The 26766-nt window shown below is 38.5% G+C and overlaps 1 protein-coding gene across 3 annotated transcripts in view; it reads right to left on the bottom strand.

Moving 5' to 3' along the window:
- The window catches only part of prkn (parkin RBR E3 ubiquitin protein ligase), a 1109690-nt gene that overhangs the window by 352630 nt on the left and 730294 nt on the right, over window positions 1-26766 (bottom strand). For all 3 annotated transcript variants that reach the window (XM_043696308.1, XM_043696306.1, XM_043696307.1), the window contains one exon: window positions 15408-15544. In XM_043696308.1, the coding sequence (XP_043552243.1) occupies window positions 15408-15544 (137 nt within the window). The remainder of the gene's footprint in view (window positions 1-15407; window positions 15545-26766) is intronic.

The raw sequence follows: 26766 nt of genomic DNA on the forward strand, positions 1-26766 counted from the left end.
TTTCACCATTTTAAATCCTGCTAGCCACATTTTTTGGCTGTTTGAGTTTCTTGTCATTGTGCTGCAGTAAACAGAGAATATGATTCAAACTTTTCAATGAACTGAAGATCTGCTGTATCGATTGGTCTGGAACTTCTACTGTCATTTGTGTTTGCCCTGTACTTATGCTATTTCATAAATGACTCTTATCTTCTTGGAGGCATTATGATGAGTTCCTTTTCATCAAGCAAGGAAAGTAGAAGTTTGTTCTCTGTTTCTATGACCACTTTTAAATCAATGATATTGTCTGAGAACCTCTTGCAAGCCCATGTGACTAAGTGCGATTTGTATTCTATGATTGAATACTTTATGTCAGACAATATTTGTGACACACAATAAACCATTCCTTGACATGCATTTGGTTGTTCTTGAAAAAGGACTGCCCAACCGACTAGACGAACGATCTGCTGGAATGTGGTCCACAGTGAGAGGTTATAACTCACTAAGATATCTGGCAAAAATTGTTCTTCCTTGATCCTTTGAAATGTCTGTTCCTAAAATTCATTACAACACCATGCTTAAGATTCTCTAGTAGTTTTCTTGAGGGACTCATGTTTTTCTGCACAAATTTTTCATGCTAACTATTCCAAGGAATTGTTGAAAGATCTTGGACAGAGGTAGAAATTGTAAATTCACTAGTTGGTTTTATCTTTTGTAGGTTTGCCATTTTGCCCTTGTAATCAGAAATATTTTCCTCGGAAAAAAAAGTCATTTTTGAGAATTTGCACTTTTCATTAAGTGCATTAATTTCATTAATTGTCTATGTTTTTCTTGTAGACAATTCAATACCACTCTAATGCTCAGGTCATGTTCTTTATCAGTTCATCATGTGGTATATGGGATCCATATGGTATATTACACATTTGAGGTCTTGTAGAATATTCAATACTGTTCTTTGGAAAGTTTGCTGATATAATATCAAATTACAACTATTAAAACAAATAAAATCCAAATAGAGTAACGATAGTTGTCAGTAAGATTGAATTCTTATCTATAGGATTTGACAGACGCCGCTATTCACATCCAGCTTTGTGAACATGATACATTTGGACAACTGGCATCTACTTCAAGCATCAGACAAATTATACGTTTAGGATGGAGCTATTACAGAGCACCACTCTATCAGCTGAGGAAAAATCTGGTCAACACTTCAAACTGAAGTTGGGCTTGCATCATGAGTGGTGTAGCATCTTTTGTGAGATGAAAAGACATATATATATATATAGAGAGAGAGATATAGCATCTTTTCACAAAGTAATACCATATTCGGTCTTTAGTCTGCCAAAATCAGCAATCAATTTTGCAGTCTTTTCTGAAGTGACTCCTGGATTCATGCTGCTTAACTTCATCCTCTTTCCTGATAACATTTGGGTCTGTAGAAATCTGTTGACATAATTTTTTTAAAATCCTCATTCTATAAAACTTACGGATTTTTTAATATCTGCTTTTTTTGTGCTGGATTGTCACTTGTAGTTTTCCTTTAATTTTTCGTTCATTCCATCTGGGACTGTGCAGATGTAGGCCATGTTGGTTTGCTGTCTGATTAAACAGTTACACCTGCTCCAGTGTCCAGTTTAAAGATGGTGATGAAGAATCTGACAAAGAGCTCTGATGATGAGCCATCTAAACTCGTTACATTAGCTCACTTTCTTTCTATGTATGGATGCTGCCTGACCCGCTGTGATCTCGAGTGTTTTTGTTTTCAGTATACATTCCAGCACCTGCAGTAATTTGCTTCCAAAACTGGTGATATGATAGGATGACATATCTGTGTTCCATAATGTATGATTAAAGTAATTGATCTAACTAAAGACATTTTTCTATTTCTCTTCTGTTGCAATTTGTTTAATTTTTTTTCCTGCAAGAGGCCCCACAATTTCCTCCCTAATCTCCCACAAAGTCCTGGGATCCACTAGATCAGGTCCTGGAGATTTATCCACCTATATATTTTCTTAAGACCTACAGCCCTTCTATAATGTGAACTTTTTCAAAACATCAATATGTGTTGCCCTGAGTTCTCTAGTCTCCATTTCTTTCGCCATAGTAAAAACTAATGCAAAATATTTATTTAACATCTCTCCCATCTCCTAATGTTCAATACAAAGATGACCTCTTTGATTTTTAAGGGACCCTACTCTCTCTTTCTAGTTATTCTGTTGCTCTTAAAGTACTTGTAGAATCTCTCTGGATTATCCTTAACCTTATTTGCCATAGCTATCTTATATCCTTTCTTTGCCTTCCTGATCTCTGTCTTAAAAATGCCCCTACATTCTTTATACTGTTCATGTGTTTATACATATAAATATATAAATTCATATATATATATATATATATATATATCTTATTGTTGACTAAACCTCAATACCTTTATTCATTCAGAAATATTTGTATTATCTATAAATACAGGTGAGGTGCCGAATGACTGAACAATGGCTAATGTTGTGCCTTTGTTTAAGAAGGGATATTAGGTGAAGCCCAGGAACTATAGATCTATGAGCCTGATTTTGGTGGTGGGTAAGTTGTTAGAAGTGATTTTGAAAGATAGGATTTATATGCATTTTCAGAGGAAAGGAATGATTAGGGATAGTCATCATGGTTTTGTGCAAGGAAAATTGTGTCTCACAAACTTGATTGAGTTTTTTGAGGAAGTAACCAAGGAAGTTGATGAGGGCAGAGCATTAGACATTGTTTACTTGGATTTTAGTAAAGCATTTGACAAGGTTCTGCATGGTGGACTAATTCGTAACGTTAGATCACATGGGATTCAGCGTAAGCTTGCCAATTAAATACAAAATTGGTTTAACGACACGAGAGAGAGACTGATGGTAGAGGGCTGTTTTTCAGACTGAGAACCTGTGACCAGCAGTATTCCATATGGATCATGGCTGGGTCCACTTTTGTTTGTCAATTATATAAATGACTTAGATGAGAATACAGGAAGTCCCCGGGTTACGAACACCTGACTTACGAATGTCCCATACTTACGAACTGACCTCTGGCTTCTCATTTTTAAAAATTATTTTTAAAAATCCGACTTATCGACAATGTTTCATCCTAATGAACAGGTGGACTAGTTTGCCCATATCTGTTCCAACTTACACATAAATTTGGCTTACAAATAGCGGAAAACAGAACTCGTTCGTAACCTGGAGACTTCCTGTACAGGAAGCATGGTTGGTAAATTTGTGGATGACACCAAGTTTGATGATACAGTGGACAGTGAAGAAGGTAATCAAAGTTACAAAGAGATCTTGATCAATTGGGTCAATGGGATGAAGAGTGTCAAAAGGAGTTTAATTTGGATTATTGTGAGGTATTACATTTTGGTAAAACAAACAAAAACAAGACTTATACAATTGAAAGTAGGGCCTTGGGCAGTGTGTAGAACAGAGAGACCATGGGTTCATATACATAATTCTTTGAAGTTTCCATATAGATAAAGACAAAAAACCTGCAGATGCAGAAATCCAAAGTCGACAAGCAGGAGGCTGGAAGAACGCAGCAAGCCAAGCAGCATCAGGGGAGAGAGAGATCAATGTTTCAGGTGTAACCTGAAGAAGGACATAACCTGAAGAAAGGTTATACCTGAAATGTTGACTTCTCTACCTTCTGATACTGCCTGGTGGTTAAGAAGGCATTTAGAATGCATGCCTTCATTGCTCAGACCTCTGAATATCGGAGTTGGGACATTATGTTGAGGTTGTGCAGAATGGTAAGACCTCTGCTGGAGTTCTGTGTCCAGGTCTGGTCATCCTGTTATAGGAAGGATATTATTAAGCTGGAGAAGGTTGTGAAGAGATTTACCAGGATGTTGCTGGAAATGGAGGGTTTGTGATGGAAGGACAGGCTGCATAAGCTGAGGCATTTTTCACTGGAGCATAGGAGGTTGAGAGGTGACATAACAGAGCTTTATAAAATCATGAGAGGTATAGATAAGGAGAATGGCAAGTGTCTTTTTTTCCAGTGTGTAGATTTCAAGACTGGGGGCATTTTTCTAAGGTGAGAGGAGAAAGATTTAAAAATGACATGAGAGACAATTTTTTTACACAAAGAGTGGTTTGTGTGTGGAATGAATTCCGGATGAAGTAGTGGATGTGGCTACAGTTACAATGTTTAAAACACATTTAGATAAATACATGAATAGGAAATACTTGGAGGGATATGGGCCAAGTGTAGGTAGGTGGGGCTAGTTTAGGATTATTATCAGCATGAACTGGTTGGACCTAAGGGTCTTTTCTGTGCTGTATGACTTTATGACTAATAACTCTTATGTCTGACAAAGTTTCATCTATAACTTTGAAGATAAAGATATTATGTTGGTAAATCTTTCCAAAAATGGTTAATTTTCTTTTAGTGATAGCGTTCTGCTTTGTTTCAGAACAGTTTGCACTTGTGGGTCTTTTAGGTGCTGTAGTATTGGCAGTGCATTATGGTGTTTGTACTTTTCTTCCAGTTATACCTTTTCCTCTGGTGATTCTTTTACAGTCTTGAGGAACTGTATCATCACTGAAGGTTTAACCAATCCTTGGATAAGCACATGGATGATGATAGGATAGTGTAGGGGGACGAATTGAGAATAGTTCATAGGTTGGCGCAACATCGAGGGCCGAAGGGCCTGTTCTGCACTGTATTGTTCTATGTTCTACGTTTCCTGAAACAAGGATTTCTTCATCTCTTAAAACTGCACGACCTACCTTTGGACCTCTGCTTGTCTCACCATGCAGTAAGTCTGACAGGGGTTCATCATCAATAACTACTGCAATGCAGTTGCATCGTAATTCTGTCTTAAACTTTCCACAATTGCATCCTTCAACTAGCCTGCAAAGATAATTAATAAAAAGTATCTACTGTTCACCTGGGTTTTGGATCTTTCTATAAAATTAGGCCCTTTCTAGAATTTTGTTAGTTCTCAAGTTGACATAATTGTTAAAGGCTTTTTATCAAAGACTCCTTCAAATTGATGTGATATCTCACTGTCTTGCAATACATCGTCTGCTACTGCTCCCATGGAATAAAGTAATGTGTGGACTTGTTCTTGATCAGACTTGCGGTCAAAGTTTGAAGCAATTCCATAACTCAAAGATTTTATCCGTTAAAGTGCCTAGATTATAGTTTAATTTAGTCCTTCCAAGTGTTTCAAACCATTTTTGTCAGGTATATTTAGTTTGTTAGATAGTTTACTTGTTGTTTTAAGTATCCAGTGCTCAGCATTCTCCTCACTGCTCATCCTTATGCTGACTTCTGCTACAAGCCTAAGCATTCCTTAAAAATTCTGTCTACTGGACTAGGTATTCATTTTTAAAGTAATGCAAAACTGTTGAAAACTGCTTTACTTTCCTTTGTTAATATCTCCATTCCCTCATCTGAGAGTATTCAATAAATGCAGCCAGGTTTTAGTTTTGCTTTCCTTTCTAACTCACAGTGTTGACCTTGGATCAGATCTACTGTTGGTTTATATCACCCGGTCCCATACCTAACAAGCATTTATTTATCTCTGTCTTGAAAATTTTAATCAACCCTGGTGCAATGGTCTTATGAGGTAAGAGAGTTCCGTATTTTCACTAAACCTGAAGTAAATATGTGCTTTCTGATTTCATCCTGAAAGGACTAGCAATTAGCTGTGCCTTCTTACCTTTTTCCATGCAAGGAAATAGGTTATCAGTGTCCATTGTAGTAAATCTTTTGCCAGATTGTATACACATGGCTTATATTCCCTAGGGTTATAGAGGTTGAATGGTGATCTACATAAGTTGTTTAAAATGATGGGTAGTTGCAAATGAATCCACAGCACTAAGGGATACAAAAAGATAACTCCTCCAACAATGTATCATCCTCTCAGTGCTGTACTGAATAGCGGCTTAGATTATACACTCAGACATTTGAAGTGGGGCTTGAATCCACAACTTTCTCTCTCATAAGAAAGACTGTTACTCCTGGGTCTCAGGTATTGGCCTCTCTGTTGTTGAATTATTGTTAATATTAATTAAAAACAGTAGAAATTTGAACAACAGTTCCAGAACAAACTTTTCAGCATTTCCTCCACCCTAAAATTACTTCCCTAACAGTAAAACTGCTTTCTAACTTTCAGCCTACTTCACGAATCTATTCAACTCAACCTTAAAATATAATCAATGACCCTGCTTCCGTCATCGAATTCTGTGGCAGAAAATTCAGCAGACCTATGACTCTATGAGAGAAATAAATTCTCCTGACTTGGTCTTAAATGGAAGTCATCATTCCCTCTAAGTAGCTGCTCTCAGGATCTGTGCATGCAAATGGGTGTGCTGACGCTGTTCCCAGCATTCACTTTTGGATTTGTAAACTATTGCCGTGCACAGACCTTGGAACACAGACCTTGGAGGTCTGTCAAAAAGAAATAAATATAAGAGGGAATGTAAATTGGAGGCCTCTTATTTTAAAATATGCCCCCTAATTCTAGTTTTTACCATCAAGGGGAATTCTTTCAAGTATTCTTTTAACAGCCACCCTGGACAAGGGGAGATAGGTTTAGGGCAAGGGGCAGAAAGTTTAGATGGGATGTGAGGAAACATTTTTTCCAGAGGATGGTAGGAATCTGGAAGTCAATGCCTGTAAGGGTGGTAGAGGTGGATACCCTCATAACATTTAAGAAGTATTCAGATGTACGCTTGTTATATGGGCCAAGTGCTGGAAAATGGGATGAAAATAGTTAGTGTTCGTTTCTTTGACAGGCACAGAATTGATGGGTCAAAGGGTTTTTTCTGATTGTATGACCCTGCCAAGACCTCTCAGTGTATTATATGCTTCGACAAGATGATCTCTCATTCTTCAGAAGTCCGATGGTTATGCACCCAAGCTGTCCAAACTTTACTTAGAAGATAGAGACCAAAAGACAGTACTGTACCCTGTGCAATTACAGCAAAACCTCCCCACTTTTATATTCTATTTCCCTCACAATTAACATCAACAGATGATTTTCCCCCACAACCCCACCCTTTGTTACATGTTGAACTTGCAGACTAATGTTGTGTGGTACTTACACCTGGATAGCCAGCTCATTCTATACTGCACAGTTCTGCAATCTCAATCCATTTAAATATTAGGCTTCCTTTAGGAACATAGGGTTGAATTTTCAAAGCCCTTGAACTATGTGGGCAATGGCAAGCCAGTTGGGAAAGTATGGCAAGATTGGAAAAGTGAAACTCTTAATGTTGAGAAAAGAAAGTCTGACTCTGCAATCATTTTTTGAATAATGAGACAAGAATTTTGCTTGTGAGTGGCAAGAAATCTATTTGCCAAGTGAGTATCTAATTTTACCTAATTTCTGTCCATTTTCCAATTCATCTACACGTCAGAGAGGAACTAGATGGTGGCAATTTTGACACCATGGTCAGAGAGAGATACCTATGCGCTACAGCTCATTGTTTGCTCCTCTAGACTTATAACGAGGCCAATAGTCCCCAACATCTTAGGGTACATTCCATGGGTAGCAACCACCTACAATAACTTATTCATGGAGGTTGGCATCAGATGCACACCTGCCTTACCCCAACATCATGGCATGTCTCTGAAATACATAGAAAGAATTCTCCACTTCAATGTTGCTCTTTGGAGTACACTGTCAACTACTGTTAGAACGTTGCTGCAAGGGATTGTGTCATGGATTCAATCAGGGTACTTCGCAGGGTTTATCATTTTCTCTCTTAGTACTCACTCATTTTGAGTATGCTTGAATGCTCACATCATCTCTGCCTTGCCTTGTCCTTTTGCACTTTACTGCCTTATTTAGACTTGAAGGCTCACAATGTTGCATTGCATCAAACAACTGTTTGAAGGCTTTCCAGTGTGTAGTGCTCCCACAACAAACAATGGGAAATACTTTCCAATGCTGGGAAAGAGTAGTATTCCCTTAGATTAGTTCTAAGATGGTATGGTGCTAAGCATAGGTAGCCTTTATGGCTTGACTATTGTAGCTGCAGTTACAATGACAGTCAGTCAGATAGTTAATGATGTAAAAATAACAATACATTTATTTGTTTTTTTTTGTTTTTTCCCTATTTATGCCCTGAAAAGCTTTTGTTTATCATTTCTCTCCCACCCATGTGTACTATGTAAGGCAGTTTCTGGTTGGCAGTGTTTGATCTGGAGCACAGGTCTTTAAATATGGTGCTGAAAATCCTGGAAAGTTCCTACAATGGCGAGTATTTCAGCCATTGCTTAGCACAAGCAGGGTGCTAGGGAGATGTGATGCATACATAATAAAGTTAGCAGCAGAGAATTGCATGAGATTACTTGATAGAACTCATGGAAAGAAACCTTCCATGAAACTCTCCAAATTGACACTTAGCTGTTTTTTAGTGAATTTGGAATGCTCCTCCTTTTCCAAGTCCTAAATGGCTAGCTCCTTATTATGAGACCATATTCTCTGGTTTTTAGAATCCCACACATCCCAACCAGGGAAAACAGGCTTTCTGCATCTACTCTTTCTAGCTCCTTCAGTATTTTTAAAGTTTCAGTGAAATCAGCACTCTTCCCGCTAAAATATTAGGAATATAGGCCCAGTCACCTCAGTCTCTGCTTGTAGGACAGTCCCACTCTTGCTGGAATTATTTTATTCCTGCTATGGAAAATACATCCTTCCTTCAAAAACAGAACCAAAACTGTAGAAGGTGTGAGAATCATGTAAGTTCCATGCAATTGAAACAAACCACCTTTACTCTTGTAGATATTTAGATACTTTCTAATCAACCTTAGGAGGAGGAAGGATGTGAACCCAGGCCTCCTGACTCAGAGGTAGGAATGCTTTCAAAACCCTTTGTGATAAAGATAAACATACCTTTTTCCTACCTCTTGAATTACAAAGATTTCTGGGACGTTACTTGTGTCTTCTACAATGAAGACATTCACAAAATACTTGTCCAATGATTTCCTCACAACTAATTATCCAAAAATTGCATTCTACAGAGGGATAGCACTCACTAAATTCCTGGAGAAGCTCTTATTATCTATTTATGTATTCCTGGCTAGCTTTCTCTCCCACTTCAATGTTTCCCTCCTTATGTTTTTTAGTGATTCTTTGCTGCTGGTTATATTCTGACCAGCCTTCTGACCTGCCACTAATCTTATTTTTCATTTATATCATCTTATAGACTTTTTCTTTCAATTTGATACTACCTTTAACTTCCTCAGTTGGCCACAAATGATGCATCCTTTCCCTAGAGTTTTTTTCTTTCTCATTGCAATGTATCTTTGATGAAGGTTATGAAATGTCTCCTTAAATGTCTGCCACTGTCACACTACGGATTTACTATTTAACCTAATTTTCCAGTTCACTCTAGCCAATTCTATCTCCAAGCTCTTGTAATTGCCTTCATTTAAGTTTAAATCACTAGTCTTTGATGCACCTTTCTTTCTCTATCATAACAACTGTAAAATTCAATCATGTTATGAGAATTACTTCCAGCTCTTCCTTCATTCCCTTATTTTCCTTTTTTGAATTGTATGTCTGATTTAGTACTGTTGAAACCCACCCTGACAAACAGACCATATAATTTCCATGGTTCCCTCGACCCACCCTCACCTCTAACTCCAATACGTCATATCTCATCCTTGTCCTGCCTTCAATTCTAAATATTTGCTGGTTGTTTGGACCAGATTTTTGATTCTTTGTTTCGCTCAGTCTTTTGTCTTGTACTATGATAGGCAACCACTCTCATGGCTTTGCTAATGCTTTTGGTTATAAAACAGATGGCATTGGGATTGAATTTCACAAGTTATCCCAACTCCTATCAGCAAATTCATTAAATAACATGAACAAAATGGGTACACATGATGGTTTTTTACCTATTTGTGCTACTTCTCCAGGAATTACATTCATCACCCACAGAAAAGCCTGTTCAAAAATTCCAGGTACATATCAAGTTAGATTCTGAACTGTTTAGTTGTGGGTTTGGAGTGTACCTCTCTCTAGTCTCCCAAGGGTACTCTGCTGGAGTCTGTGGAACTGCCTACAAGAACACTTTATTAACAACTTGATCCATATACTCATTATCTTCAAACTAAGTTAGAGCCTCTGCTCCCTTTCAGCCCTCTGCTCAGTCATGTGACTCTGACATCATCATAATGTAAGCTTTTGATGTTAATCCCGTTCCATTATATGAACTACATAGCGATTCTCAATCTATTTTATTAAAGTTCCCTATGAAAATAGCTTTGCTGTTTTCACATGTGGACTCTGTGGACCAAAAATTAATTTGGAATGAAAGAAAAGTAAATTTATACAAATAGATCAGTGCGGTGCGTGAATCAGAAGGCAAGGTTACTTGGAAAAACTGCACTTGAGACCAATGTATTTCAGACACTTTTAAATAAAAACCTTCCTTGTGTGTGGCACACCATGTCCTTTAATGATATAAATATTTATGGTCTCCAAGCTCCATATATTTCCCTTTTGCACAAGTTCCAGAAGATGCCTGAGGCAAATGACAACCACCACTAAATCAATTCATCATCCTTTGCTATAGCAATTGCGAAGGCAAATGCAATTAAAATGATTTTTAAAAATATATTGCATGTATAATACAACACAATTTCTTAGTCATGAATTTTAGATTTCTCCCTAATAAATCTAGATTACTGATGTCGCAAGCTGTTAATACCCTTATGTGTCAATGCATCAAGGATTTGGGACAGTTTGACAAGTTGCAACTAATGCAGGCAATAAAAGTAACCCAGAATTAAACCCCTTACATACAACTGAAACAAACTCTTAAAATAATTCACAAATGACTGTAACATGTAATCCATTCTTGGGTTCAGATGATTAAAGATCATCCATATTTGGTTTTGTAAAATTTCACACGTTCTTGACACACCTTGATAAACTTTGATCATTTTTATTTATTTTGATTTTTTATCTCACAGAACGTAATGACAAACTAATTAGAATGCACACAGTCTTCATTATGATAAGGATCTTGGGAGTCAAGTATGCTACATACCATTCGTTGCACAGCATAATAATATCCAAAGCCAATGGATATCAGCCTTATCAAAAAGTTCTTATATAAATGGGAAGTGAAAAATAATTTAGGAGAGATGAATCCTGTAATTCTTATAGTACATGATTGGCCTATGATAAGTGTCAAGCAGCAACTAGCTTTGACCATATGATTAACTGTGTAGTCACACTGCAACGAAGAATCAAGACCAATCCAAACAAAGTGATGATGAGAAGCTATTACCAGTAAATGAAGGTTAGAATTCTTTAGGGAAGAGAAACAATCTTGCAATCTATATAACAATGACCCATGGGACATAATTTACATTCCACTAATTGGCTTACAAGATGATCCATAAGTGATAAAGTCACATTCAAAATTGGAGGTCTTTATGACACACCTTGTTTCCATTGCATACTAACAAATAATGAACAAATGGAACTGAAAAAGTTGTGAAAGGAATGCAGAATATAAGCACATTAAAATTCTATCACTCCTAAAATGACTGCATTTTCAAAGTTATTGCAGATCAATGAATCAGCATCACTTCTCACTGTATCACACCACATGCAACAACAATAGATCAATCAATCAACATTGTAGTCCTTTGCCTTCACCCTACGAACATAGTGTCTGGGCAGGAGTATGGAATTCGTGATTTTACCTTTTATGTTTTAGTTTGAGTTACAACTGGGTTGCTTGCTGTGTTTTATATTACATAACATTTACAGATAAGCACAAGCCATCCGACAGGTAAATGCAAACATTCTACTCCATGTAAGCTTCATCCCACCTTAATTCATCTTACCCTATCAATACAGAACAACCTTGATTATCCAAATGAGACATGCAGGGAATATTTTGTTTCAGATAATTGATTGTTCGGATAACTGATTGTTCGGATAATGGATAACATTTTTACAGGACTTTGAGATCTTGTTCGGATAATCCGAAATTTGGATAATTGATGTTGTTCTGTTTATGTTTATTTCTTTCTCCTTTGTGTACTTATGTAGCTCCAAGCCTACTTCAAAAACACCATGTGGTAGAAAGTTTCACATTCTAATTGATTTCTATGTGAAGACATTTCTTCTGAATTCAATACTAAATTTATTAGTGACTATCTCATATTTATAGTCTCCAGTTTTGGACTTGTCAATCAGTGGAACCATGAGCTGAAACAGGCATGATGGAACGACTGGAGTGGAGTTGGAGGGTGGCAAGAGAATCAGTTGGGAGTACATCAATTGAATTTTTGACATTAAGAAAGCTGTCCCCAATTAAATTGGAGATGGGAAGGACACAATGCAGGAATTCCACTTGCTGGCAGCAGGAATTGGGTTCATTTATGAATCAGGCAAAGCCAAATATCTCTGAACCCACTTAGATTTAGTGGAGTTTTAGGAATTCAAATTGTTCTCCTGTGGCTTCTCTTGTACTGGCTCAGTGCCTTGCACACAGGGTGTTCTGTGACAGGCAATGCCTACTGCTATCATCCTTCTACAACTTCTATAGATCCTCTAAATTTTTTCTGCAATTGGAAACCAGAACTGAGAGTGTTTGTACTGTGAACATGTTCTTCACTGTACTTGAAATTTTGTTCTAGTTATTAAACTGTGATGTGGGGCTGAAATTTTGTTTGGACAGGAAGGTACACTTGTGTCTACAAATAGCCACACAGTTATTTTTGCAGGAAATCTAATTTTCTTTCACATTCTCAATTACTGAAGATTTTCTGGCCTTCTTATGAGTTAGGAATGTCTAGTGTATAAAATACATACCAACTTCTCCTAAGGTCAGATTACCAGGGAATGAAAAGGAATTTCCTTCCCCACATTATTTTTGTCTGACGGTGTTGGATTTTGGAAGCCCATGAAAATCTTGCCAGTTTTGAGAGTATGTGAAGAAAATGGAAACCCAACCGTGGAGTCTAGAGTCTAATGAAAGATAAGTATAAGGTTTAGGGTGTAGGTTTGCTCGCTGAGCTGTAGGTTTGATATCCAGGCGTTTCATTACCTGGCTAGGTAACATCATCAGTGGCGACCTCCAAGTGAAGCGAAGCTGTTGTCTCCTGCTTTCTATTTATATCTTTCTCCTGGATGGGGTTCCTGGGCTTTGTGGTGATGTCATTTCCTGTTTGTTTTCTGAGGGGTTAATAGATGGCATCTAGATCTATATGCTTGTTTATGGCATTGTGGTTGGCGTGCCAGGCCTCTAGGAATTCTCTGGCATGTCTTTGCTTAGCCTGTCCCAGGATAGATGTGTTGTCCCAGTCGAAATGGTGATTTTTTTCATCCGTGTGTAGGGCTATGAGGGAGAGGGGGTCATGTTTTTTTGTGGCTAGCTGGTGTTCGTGTATGCTGGTGACTAACTTTCTTCCTGTTTGTCCACAAACACTACGTAGGACAAACAGGAAGAACGTTAGTCACCAGGATACATGAACACCATCTAGCCACAAAAAAGACACAACCCCTTCTCCCTCATAGTCCTACACACGGATGAAAAAAACCACCATTTCGATTGGGACAACACATCTATCCTGGGGCAGGCTAAGCAAAGACATGCCAGAGAATTCCTCGAGGCCTGGCACTCCAACCACAACGCCATAAACAAGCACATAGATCTAGATGCCATCTATCAACCCCTCAGAAAACAAACAGGAAATGACATCACCACAAACCCCAGGAACCCCATCCAGGAGAAAGATATAAATAGAAAGCAGGAGACAACAGCTTCGCTTCACTTGGAGTTCGCCATTGATGATGTTACCTAGCCAGGTAATGAAACGTCAGGATATCAAACTTACAGCTCAGCGAGCAAACCTACACCCTAAACCTCAACCTGAGCTACAAACCTTCACAAACCTTGCGAATAAGTATAAAGTATTTTCACAGCTTCAAATATCATGATTAGGTGTGGTGTTACAAAGTAGGTATGTTTTTAATGCAGCAACATAAAGAGATTTGTCCTTACTGGTATCGAACAGCCTTGTGTATTTGTTCACACGCATGACAGTGCTTTTCCAGTGAAGAAAACACATGTCCTGTCAACTACGCAATCATATTTTCTACCTCAATTTAAATAGGTCTGGTTGATTAAGTAAACTGTTTTTGACACTTGAGAGGTTATCTGAACTTGAAAAACATTTAACCATCTGTACATTGATTGATGGGGCACTCTTCTTTGAAATTGAAATGAGCATCTCCTGTACTTTTCTTTTCAGAGAGCCAGTAGATAGCTGTAGCTGTTATCAATGATTGACTAAGTTTTAAGTGCTTCCATACTCTTCAGGCAATTTAATATAGCTTGAAATTGATCTGTGAACCAGACATGCACGTAAAAATACAAAAATGGTGTGTGAAGTGACATGTTGGTCATGTGTACAGTTTCTAAGCAGCAAAAGTATGCAGGGGCTATCCCAGAGGCCAGAAGAAGATTTAATCTATCATCTCTATTAGACATGAAGTGAAGGAACAGTGCCTCCAGAATAGCTGTCCTCAAGTGCTTATTTTTTAACCAGGATGTAAAAAGAATTAATGCTGAAGCAAAAAAGTTTGAAATAAATCAAGCATATAAATAAATCAAACTCTGATAGTTTGACTTTGATTAGCTATTCTAACCATCTTCTCTCACCTTATAACAATTAAGTAAAATTAAATAGAAATGTTAAAAATTAATACAGCAGCAAACATAGAAAGTATATAAATGTGGCTAGCATGCAACAAATGTAAAACACAGAAACATGCTATTTTGCTGCAGTACTGTGTCTATATTCCACAAAAGGCTCTTGAAGCTCTATTTACTTAATTTCACCCTATCAACATAACGTTCTACTCCTTCCTCCCTTGCCGTTTGTGTAGCTTTCATCAAATGCATCTATATTATTCATCTCAACGATTTGGTAACAAGTTTGCCTTCTCATTCTTTCTCAGAGGAGCACATTCCTAGCTATGTGAGTTGTTCAATACTGTGTGTGAGCAGGTTCTAAACTGATACACCTCTGAATTATCTATCATTTATTTAGGATAGAACTGGAAACAGTGGTGCTTAAGAATTGAATTCTACAAGCAAGAAATTGTGGGTTGGAGTGGTGGTTGTAATGTAAAAAGAAAGGCATGCACATAAACATAAATATTTCTCAAGATAGAACAATTTTAATCTTGCTTGACTGATGAATAACTCCATCATATTCTTTTTAGAATATAAATTCTCTCTTCTCTCTCATGTTAATATTTGCAGTCAAATTATTAAACTGCGCTTTTTTATTTAATTGTAGAGTAATAAAGGTTTTAAAATAGAGTTGGGGAGAAATCTGCTTTCATTTTTTTGTCATTTTAGTCAATATAATACTCTCATATGGCAAAACGTCTGTACAGTAATAGCACTTACCCACACAGGGGAGGGAATATCCAAGTTCTGGGTCATGGATAAATTGCCGGTCATTCAGCCGTGTCACGCAATATAGATGGAAACAATCCAAGCATATGACATGTCGATCCACACAAGGAAATATCAACACTGGATCACTAAACAGGGCAAGAAAAGACACAATTGTTATACAAGTTAATTTTTAAGAAAGAATTAATGTTAAAGTTGCATTGGCTCCACCCAACCATATTGGGACTTATTGATACATGCAACTTTTCTAGAAGTCAGTAGCATAAATGTACAAGACAGAAAGAGAAAGGGCTAGTCTAGGATAATGCATACATACCAGCGCAAAACACCAACTGTCCAATAATTATAATTATGAACAAAAATCTCTCCAAAAGGACCTGTTAGCTGTGTTCTAACAGACACTAGGCTGCTCCAGTTCCTTGAAATCTCTGTTAGAGATACTGATACCAAACTCATTAACTCAATATTAAGGCTTCTAATGAGGCTAACGGGCCGTTAATTGGAAGTGAGCAGATTCTCTGATTTCCCCCACCATAACCCCCAAGTCATAATTTTGAAAATCATAGACTGTCCTTGGAGATGTAAGAGGCTGGGGTTGCTCCAGGATTGCAATTATTAGATCACGAAACATTGATTCCTGACCCCATGGCACTGGAAAATTCAGTCTGTGCTTACCAGTTAGGTTTGCAGGAAAGCAATTAGGAACGGTAACTTCAGGAACTTTTCCCTCCTTGATCTAATGTGCAGAGGAGTTATACTTTCTGCAATGAATGTTCTCTGACCTAGTGCTGCTAACCCAGTAATCAGGGAATGACTCCAATATTTAGAATTTTTTTTATTTTTTTAACCCTTTGTCCAAAACTACATAAGACATTCTAAACATCTTCTGCCCAAGCAAGTAAAAGAGATGCAAAGTAATATAATAATTATTTATTTATACATAAATAATACTTATATATGCACTACATTATTTCAAAAGAGAACCTTAATACACATTGTGCATAAACTACCTTATTCTTAATGTCCCAATTATTCATCTACTCACACATTTGTCAGCTCTGTTAGTAATAGGAAATTATGAAGGAAGAGGAAGAATTTACATATATACAGTAACTAATTAGGACCTCAAGAAATCTTAGGGCATTTTACAGCCATTATAATACATACAAAGTGTTTTCACTATCATCATGTCAGAAATGCAGAACACTGTCAAAGAATTAGGTTCAATTTTGCAACGACGCCTTAAGCTAAACTACTCAACAATGTTACACTACTGACTGCTGTCATGATTGTTGACATCAACATGTCAATTATGTTTTTGTTACCATCAGACTTGGCTATTCCAGTAATCTCTTGCCCAACTATTCCTATGAAATGAATGTAATGTCCCTCGACTGGGCACTTAGTACCTATCAATGAAAAAAAGTAGCCATATCCCACCTTCACCATCCCCACCCCACATTTTTTTATTCATTCACAGGATGAGGGCATCATGGTTCAGGTCAATATTTACTGCCCACTGTAACTGCCCAGAGGACAGTCAAGAGTCAACCACATTGCTGTGGATCTGGAGTATGTGCAGCATGACTGCAGACAAATTAATCAGGATTTAGGAGATTCATCATCACCCATCGGTTCCTAAGTATATTTGGGAAGACTTCCTAACATCGGAAATCCCACACAGGCACTCTTACATCTGATGACGGCTCCACCAACATGTGCGCCATTAAATCCAGCCAGGAATCTTTTCCAGCAGTATAAGGAAGAAACCACTTATGGTTTCATGAGCCTATTGCCTTAAATGAGAGGTAGAGAGCTGGTGGAAGCCATCCACACAATTCCCAACATAGAAATGTAGAAGTGGCAATACTCGCAATGGGTGGGGTTTCAGCTTACCTGGGAATTAGAGTTGACAAATGTGGAGCCCAAAGTATCTGGTGACCCAATTAATTATGAATGACCTAGATAATATGATTTGGCTTTGAAAGTGATTTCAATATGATCATTTTCCTTACAGTAAATTGCACCACTGTTACCTCAATGCCAATCTTTCATCTCTAACAGAGTCTCCACATGTATAATTTCAACTTAGTGGAGGTTGCTCTGATAACTCTTCAGAAAGGCTAACTTCTTCTGAAGATGCATTGCCACATCACATTTAGAAAGTGAGAGTGTTTTAAAAGTAGTACAGTGAGAATTCAGGACTCTGAATTCCTCTAAGGGTGAAGGGCAAGGGCAACAAGTTCAGAGAATCCTGGATGTCACGACACATCGAGAGTTGATAAAGAAAAATAAAGAAGTATATGTCAAGTACAGCGTATAAAAACAGGGAAGGTCCTTCAAAGTGTATTGAGTATAGAGGATTGCTTAAAAAAGAAATTATGAAGAAAAAAAGGGGGCATGAAATAGCTTTGGTGTCTAGGATTAAGAAAAACCTCAAAGCATTTTATAAATACATTAAGAGTAAGAGGATTACCAGAGAAAGAGTGGGGCCTAAAAGCTCAATCTGAGTGTGGGGCCGGATGAGGTATTAGACAAATACTTATCATCTATACTCACAGAAGAGAAGACACTGTACCTTGGGATTTCAGTTGGGATGGTTAGAATATGTTAAAATTAATAAGGAGGAGGCATTAGATATTTTAGCAGGGATAAAGGTCCATTGGTAAATTGGGCAGAGCAATGGCAGATGAAATTTAATCCTGATAAGTGTGAGGTGGAAGGTCTAGTAATGGAATGGTATGCCCAATGAGTGGTAAGTTCCTAGTTAGTACTTAGGCACCAAAGGGACTTTGGCATACAAGTCCATAGATCCTTGAAGGTGTCGGCAGATGTAGAGAGGGTGGCAAAAAGACATACAGGATGCTTGCCTTATTAGTGGGGGTGGAGAATATAGGAATAAGGAAATCTTGTTGCAACTTTATAAAGCATTGGCTAGGCCACAGGTAGAATTTTGCAGTTCTGGTCACCACACTTTTAGAAGGATATGATTGCACTAGAAAGGGTGCAGAGAAGATTCACTAGGATGTTGCTTGGGATGAAAAGTCTAGTTATAAGGAGAGATTGGATGGGTTGGGTTGGTTTTCCTTGGAGCAGAGGAGGCTATTGGAAGATCTGATTGAGGTATACAAAATGATGAGAGGAATAGACAGGGTAGATCATGTGAATTTTTCTCCCTGGCAGGTATATCTAAGATCAGAGGACACACGTTTCAGGTGAAGATGAAGTGGTTTAGAGGAGATCTGAGAAAAACATTTTTCACACGGGGGTAGTAGAAATATGGAACTTAAAATGTCAGGGTACACAGTAGGCTATGGACAAAGTGCAGGTAAGTGGGATGAGTGTAGTTTGGTATTTGTTGGTCGGCATACACATGGTGGGCTAAAGGGTTTGTTTCTATGCACTTTAGTGGGACCATATAGACAGAACATTGGGCTAATACAGTGGAAATAGTGGAAGAGTAAATAGTGGAAAGGCCACACTGAAGAATGCAGTCCTCTCCAAGCTCTATCCAGCTGGACATAGGTACTGTGACTCAAAGGACTTTGAAAAGAAGAAGGATTGAGTAGCAGTGGAGAATGTGCAACACAGCGACCGGCCTTCCAAGCACGGTAATCAAACTTGCAGAGAGAATGAAGAGTTCCACTTCAAGCATGCGCAGATTGATGTCATAAAGCATTATAATGATGTGGTCTGACATGAACAGAGCAATCGACACACACATATGCACCTCCACCTGTCTCTCAGGCTCCTTCAGTACTTGGGTGCAAGAAAGCTGTGGCCAGTGCAAAGCGTGGCACCTGTAGCTGACAAGTATTATTAATGGCGAGAAGTGACCCAAAGCTGCTTGTGATAAATTGCAAATGTTTAGCCTAAGTAATTCTTCCCATAAGCTGAACCAAAAGTAAAACATCAGTTTACAAAAAAGGCTGAAATGTGGGTAAAGCTTGATTTCCTTTTCTACTTGCAAAACATATACATTTTCCTTCATCTGTAATTACAATGTTCTGCAAAACTAAACAGAGGGATTCCAAGAAACACACAATTAACAAAAAAGCAAACTTTGTCCAGCAACCCAATATTGTCAAACTGATGAGGCATAGAATGCTGGAATTCTTTTCCTTGAATAAAACATATTTATCTAAATTTAAAAATAGGAAAACAAATTATTAAATAAGGAAAAGAACTAAGTGCTAAATGTGTTTTTTAAATATCACTTATCATATGCTACATTCATAGAATCACAGAATCATAAAAAGTTACAATATTGAAGGATGGCATTTGACCCAATGAGATCATGCTAGCCAACAAGGAGCTATTCAGTCTGATCCTACAGTCCAGACCTCAATTAAAGGCCTTGAATGTCATAGAATCATAAAGTCATACAGATGTACAGCACGGGAACAGACCCTTCAGTCCAACTCATCCATACTGGCCAGATATCATAAATTAATCTGCCATCATTTGGCCCATATCCCTCTGAATTCTTCTTATTCATATGCCCATCTAGATGCCTTTTAAATGTTGTAGTTGTACCAGCCTCCACCATTTCCTCTGGCAGCTCATTCCAAACACGCACCACACTCTGCGTGAAAAAGTTGGTTCTTAGGTCCCTTTTAAATCTTTCCCCTCTCATCCTAAACCTATGCCCTCTAGTTCTGGACTCCCCCAACCCAGGGAAAATACCTTGTCTATTTATCCTATTCATGCCCCTCATGGTTTTATAAACCTCTATAAGGTCACCTCTCAGCTTTCGACGCTCCAGAGAAAACAGCCTCAGCCTATTCAGTCTCTCCTTATAGCTTAAACTCTCCAACTCTGGCAACATCCTTGTAAATCTTTTATAAAACCTTTCAAGTTTCACAACATCCTTCCTACAGGAGGGAGAGCAGAATTGCACGCAATATTCCAAAAGTTGCCTAACCAATGACCTATAAAGCCGCAACATGACCTCCCAACTCCTATACTCCATGCTCTGACCAATAATTCAAGTGCATATCCATATCCATGTTTTGAAAATAACATTATGAGGGCTTGTGTGTCTACTAGTGTCTTAGGCAGAGAGGTCCAGATCCCCACCACCCTTTCAATTCAAAACTGCTCCCTTGACTTGAATCTAAATCATCTACCTGCCTTACTGTAAATCTATGTTAGCTGGTTAAGGAACCCTCAACCCAAGAGGAGTGGGCCTGCCTATCCATTCTAGCCAGATTCTTCATAATGTTTACACAATTCAATTAGATCTCCCCTCAGCTGCCTCTGTTCCAAATTAAGCAACCCTTGTCTATCCGATAACTCAATGATTATTACCGTATAGTAATACCCATGTAAATCTCCTTCAACCCTCTCAAACACAATTACAATACAGGACTTTGCGATGAGACAGTGAAAAAATGGGAGTATAATTCCAAGTCAGGAAGCTGTGTAGCTTGGAGGTGATGGTGATGGTGTTTTCATGTGCTTCCTGACTTTGCCTTTCAAGGTGGAAGTCTATGAATTTGGCAAGTGTTGTCAAAATAGACTTGATGAGTTGCTTCAATGCACCATGTGGAATGTGTATACCACTGCCAATGTGTGCTCAGTTGGAAGGGAATGAAGGTGAGGTGTCCATTTGTCAAATGTTCTGTGTGTTGTCAGAGCTTTGTCATTCATATTTATGCTTCCTGGATGTTGAACAGGCTTTTTGACTCTTCACTGAGGTGAGTTACTCACCACAGAATTTCCAGCCTCTAATTGCTCTTGTTTTAGTGAATGATAAAGCTCAAGGAGTTTAACCAAGATTGTTCACCAGGCTTGATGGTAATGGAAGGTTAAGTGATATGCAAGGCCAAGATATTACAGATGGTGGGTTGAATATAATTCCGTTGCTTCCTATAGCTCACAATTCCTCATGATTCCCTAATTTCAAGTTGCTGGATCTGATCTGAATTTGTTCCATGCAACATTGTTAAACTGCCACACTATGTTATGGAAGATGTCCTCAATGTGATGACAGGACATTTCCAGAAGAGCTCAATGGTGGTCTACCTCCAACAAATGTCATCGATAGGTAGATCGGTGAGACCAAGTAGACTAAACATTCAGTCCCATCCACCTTATCTTAGAGCTCTTCTCGCATAGTGGTAATGACCCTTCCTCTGAGCTAGAAGACCTGTGTTCAAGTCCTCCTTGCATGTCGTGTCATAATATATCTGAACAAATTGATTAAGGAATAATTATGTATATCTCATTCAGGACACTCCTCAGCCTTCTTAGCTCCAAGGAAAACAACATCAACCTATCTAGTCTCTTTCTTTTAGAAAAAAATCCAGTCCAGATAGCATGTGCATGAGTCTCTTCTACATCATCTCCAGTATAATCGCATCCTTCCTACTGTGTAGTGACTAGGACTGCACATAGAACTCCAACTTTGACCTCACCACATCTTGTTTAATTCCATTATGACTACCTGGCTTTTGTATTCGACACCTCAATGAATAAAGACAAGTATTCCATATACCTCTTAACCATACTATCCACCTACTTTGTTGCCTTCAAGGATCTATAGACATATACACTGTTGTCCCTCTGTTTTCAATACTTCCTAGGGCCCTACCATTTATCATGTATTTTTACCTTTTACCTAAATTCATCACCTCACACTTATCAGGAGAAAATTCCATTTGCCATTGTTCTGCCCACCTGACCAGCCCCTCTATATTGTCCTATAAACTCCCAAAGCTTTCTTCTTGCTATTTACCACACCACTACATTTTTCTGTCATCTGTGAACTTACTGATCAAACCTCTAACATTCATGTTGAAATCATTAATGTACACTACAAACAACAAGGAACCCAACACTGCAGTATGCCATTAGACACATTAACAACCTTTGAACAACATTCCATGCCACTTTCCATTAAGCCAACTTTGGATTCAATTTGTCAAATTGCCCGAATCCCCTGGGTCTTAGACCAATCTTTCACATAACACCTTGTCAAAAGCTTTTCTGAGGTCCATGCAGACTGCATCAACTGCACAACCTTCATCTACACATCTAGTCACATCCTTGAAAAGATTAGATTAGATTAGATTACTTACAGTGTGGAAACAGGCCCTTTGGCCCAACAAGTCCACACCGCCCCGCCGAAGCGCAACCCACCCATATCCCTACATTTACCCCTTACCTAACACTACGGGCAATTTAGCATGGCCAATTCACCTGACCTGCACATCTTTGGACTGTGGGAGGAAACCGGAGCACCCGGAGGAAACCCACGCAGACACGGGGAGAACGTGCAAACTCCACACAGTCAGTCGCCTGAGGCGGGTATTGAACCCGGGTCTCTGGCGCTGTGAGGCAGCAGTGCTAACCACTGTGCCACCGTGCCGCCCAAAACTTTCATGAAACCTGTCAGATATGATCTCCCCTGACAAAACCATGCCTATTATCCTTGATTAATCCTTGTCTCTCCAAGTGAAGATTGGCTCAGTGGCTTTTAGTTCCTCAATTTATCCCTACCACTCTTCTTGAATAACTGTACAACATTAGCAGTCTTCCAGTTCTGCGACCATTCAGGATTTGAAAGTAAATGTTGCAACCTTCTTCCCTTCCTCCCATAACAGTCTGGAACATAGCTCAAAAGTGTATCGAGGCTTATCCAATTTTAAGCTTGCTAAAACTACTACTATCTCCCTCCCTATCAATGGGAATTTGCTCAACTTTCTCACAGACCTCAATGCTGATTTACATATCTATACTTTCCTACTCTATAGTGAATAAAGATGCAAAGTACTCATTCAAGCCTTACTGATGTCTCCCAGACCCTCACATACAGATTACCATGTTGGTCTCTAATGGACCCTGCTCTTTTCCTTGATTATCCTCTTGCCTCTAATATATTTACAAAGGACCTTTAAATTTTCCTTTACCTGAATCATCTTTTTTTTAATCACACCCATCTTTGCTCCTTTACCTTTTTTCTAAGTATCCTTCTGCACTCCCTATATACCTCTAAAACGTCTGCTGTTTTTTGGCCATAGGTATCTACCATACCCTTCCCTTTTTTTCCCTTATCGAATCCTGTACATTCCTTGACCTCCAGATTTCTCTGCGCTGGTTGGTCCCAACCCTGATCTTTGTGGGAACATGTTGGCTTTGCACTCTCACTGTTTCGTTTTTGAATTAATATCTCAGAAATTGTGGCATTGGAGGAAATTACAGAGATACAGAAGGATGAGGCTATGGCAGGATTTGAACGCAAGGTTAAGAATTTTAGAAGCAAGATATTGTTTGACCAGGAGCCAATGGAAGTCAGTATATACTGAGGTGATAGGGATCACCCCAGGGGAATTAGAACTTTTGATTACTTCACATTTACAGAAGGTAGAATGAGGGGGACCAGCAAGGAAGATTTTAAATTAGCTGAGTCTAACAGTGATAAAGGCATGGATCAGGGTTTCATTTGAAGAGAAGTTAAGATGGGTGAGATTGGGCATTATTATGAAATTGGATATAGTGATCTTAGAGATGGTGCAACTTGACGCAAGAAACTTATGTCAAGATCAATTGCTGAGCAGATATCACAGTGTCAGAATAATTATAAAAGATTTTTCAGGAAATGATCCAAGAATCACCAGAAGGAAATGATAAAATCTTTTAGACGAGGCATGAAAAAACCTGCTGTTGAACCTGTGAGAGCAACTATTACATTTTGCAATCATCTGGCACAGTAGGCTATTCTAAGAAACTATAAGAGTAGCATAAAAGTCTACATTGGTGTCCACTACATTTTTTTATGATGTGGAGGTGCCGGTATTGAGCTGGGATGGACAAAGTTAAAAGTCACACTACACCAGATTATAGTCCAATAGGTTTATTTGGAAGTACAAACTTTCGAAGCACTACTCTTTCATCAGGTAGCTATAGCCCGGTGTTGTGTGAATTTTAACAACTTTTTTTAGCAAGTAAAATATCATCACTAAAATATAAGACATCTAAATAAACAAGGTGCACTTGTTACATTAATTTGCTGAATTTTTGGTCAATTCTTAAAAGTGAGTACTAATGATAATGAGATCTATTAATAGAGATTAAAAGCTTGAAAATATCAAGCCAATTGATGAATATGATGTGCAATACAAATGTGATAGGGTCAGGAATTCTGACTAAACTTAGAAATGCTGTGACAATAGCTGACAACTTGTAATGAGTCCTGGGCACTTAGAACTTCCATCCATCTCAAACTCTATGTGGCAGGCATCGAAAGGAATTTTCTAGACTGGAAATTTTCTACAGACCAAGACTCACAAGCTGCAATGCAGGGTTACTTTAATGGTGGGAGCATTTTCCTCAGTGACTGTAGATTGGATGCCTCAGAAACTTGCCACTGTAGAGATTAGTGTGGTGATTTAAGTGCAGTGCATCTGGGGGATCGGGAGCAGTTTCTGGCCTGACACCCCAGAAGAAAGTCAGTCCAAAATCATCTTACCTCTCCCTATAAAAAACAGCTTTATGAAGAAATCAGAACTATCTGCAGAGTATTCATCATTGTCAGTTCCTTCCATCCACAATAGGCACAAATTATAAATTAGAAGAAAGTGAGGACTGCAGATGCTGGAGATCATAGTCGAGAGTTTGGTGCTGGAAAAGCAGGATGTTTTGGGCATAAGCCCTTTGATCTAGTGCTTATGCCTGAAATGTTGATTCTCCTGCTCCTCAGATGCTGCCTGACTTGCTGTGCTTTTCCAGCACCACATTCTCGAATACGAATTATAAATTATTAGTCATTGATTAAAAGTACGTTAGGAAAATGGAGGTATTTTGAAAAATGAAAACAAAATATGATACTGTTTTGTTTTAAATTGGTTAATAGTGAAATTCAGCCCTACAACCCTCAGAGAACTATTCCTCTACATGCATAGAGTTTCTGCTGGAAGATAATGAAATGCTGATTTGAGTGTCCAAATCAGGATCAAACATCACCAGAGTAAACTGCAAAATTTACACGAGGCCAGCGCATGGTTGCCATTGTGGCTTTCCAATTGGGAAAATTTGGCAGTAAATTAATTCAAGGTCATAACAGGCCAAGAGAAGTAAATAATTTGACATGTTTTTGATGCAATCCTGCAGAAGATTACAAAGTTCAGGCCATGGCTCTGAAATCTGATGCCCAGTGCAAGTTAATAATTAATTTGATCTTTACAACAAATATTGAAATGCTGCTGGCAAAAAAAATTACTCAAACTCACACAAACAGTTTCATACAATAAAGAAAAACTTCTGCTTGATATTAAGAGTTTTGAAAAAAACATGAAGGCTTGGCTTTTACTGCTGAGACGGGAAACACGAATCGGGATCATTTTCAGATCAGCTACCTGCACTCCACGGGAAAGCTGATTTAACTCATGATTTTCATGCATCTCAGCTCTTATTTGATATGGATACAGATTCCCTGTACACTTAGAACCAATGGTGCATGAGGAGACCATCAGTTTGCATGACCACTGACTGAGGCACTCAGTGGATTCTTCTGGTCTCTCTCAATTAGTTACTTCTCTTTCCACTGTCTGATCAATGATACTTTAAACAGCTGTCTGGGCCTCCTTATATTTTTCTTACAGGTAATGGGAAAGGTATTGGGATCATTCACACCAAGCAGGGGGGAAAATTGTCAGGTAGCTGAGCTCTTCAATGAAATAAAACCACATGTTCCAGTCTACATCTTCCATAGATGTGTTAGCAGAGGTATTTTAGACTCCCATCCATGCTATGCTCCTCAACCAGGGTCAGAGACATCTCATGTTGCTCACAATTAGGGCTTATATGTTGGGACAAAACAAAAATCACTGACTCTTCAGACTCTGGGTCACAGCTATTTCCCATTTACAAATCACATGATTATGGAACACATTGCAAGATACTCCAGAACTGAGTCACAGGCTAAACCTGTTAATCAAAGGCCGTGCCCAAATCTATGTTCCTTTTTTCCTTGCAATTCCTGTCACACTCATCAATACTGAGCCTCCAAACATGCCCAAACACCACTTTGATTTGTGTCTTCAGCTCTCAACATTACCCTCTGAGCCCTGACCCTACAGTTTGGTCACGCTAACCATTATGTTGCAATGTTCCTGTCAAGGCCATGGCAATGGTGGTCATCAACAATACTTCCCTTCTGCAGCAGCCCATGACCTCTACTGTACTATTGCCTCCCTTCTATACATGAGTCGCTCCACTTCAGAATTATTATCCCCTGCATCCCAGCCGGTTGCCTCCAACCCACAGAATTAGTTTTCCTAGCCTCCATACCACGGCAGTGCCCTTTGAGAAACATTCTTGACTTTACATGAGCTGATCCCCAGGACTG

The sequence above is a fragment of the Chiloscyllium plagiosum genome, chromosome 9, assembly GCF_004010195.1.
Source record: "Chiloscyllium plagiosum isolate BGI_BamShark_2017 chromosome 9, ASM401019v2, whole genome shotgun sequence".
NCBI classification, from domain to species: Eukaryota; Metazoa; Chordata; class Chondrichthyes; order Orectolobiformes; family Hemiscylliidae; genus Chiloscyllium; species Chiloscyllium plagiosum.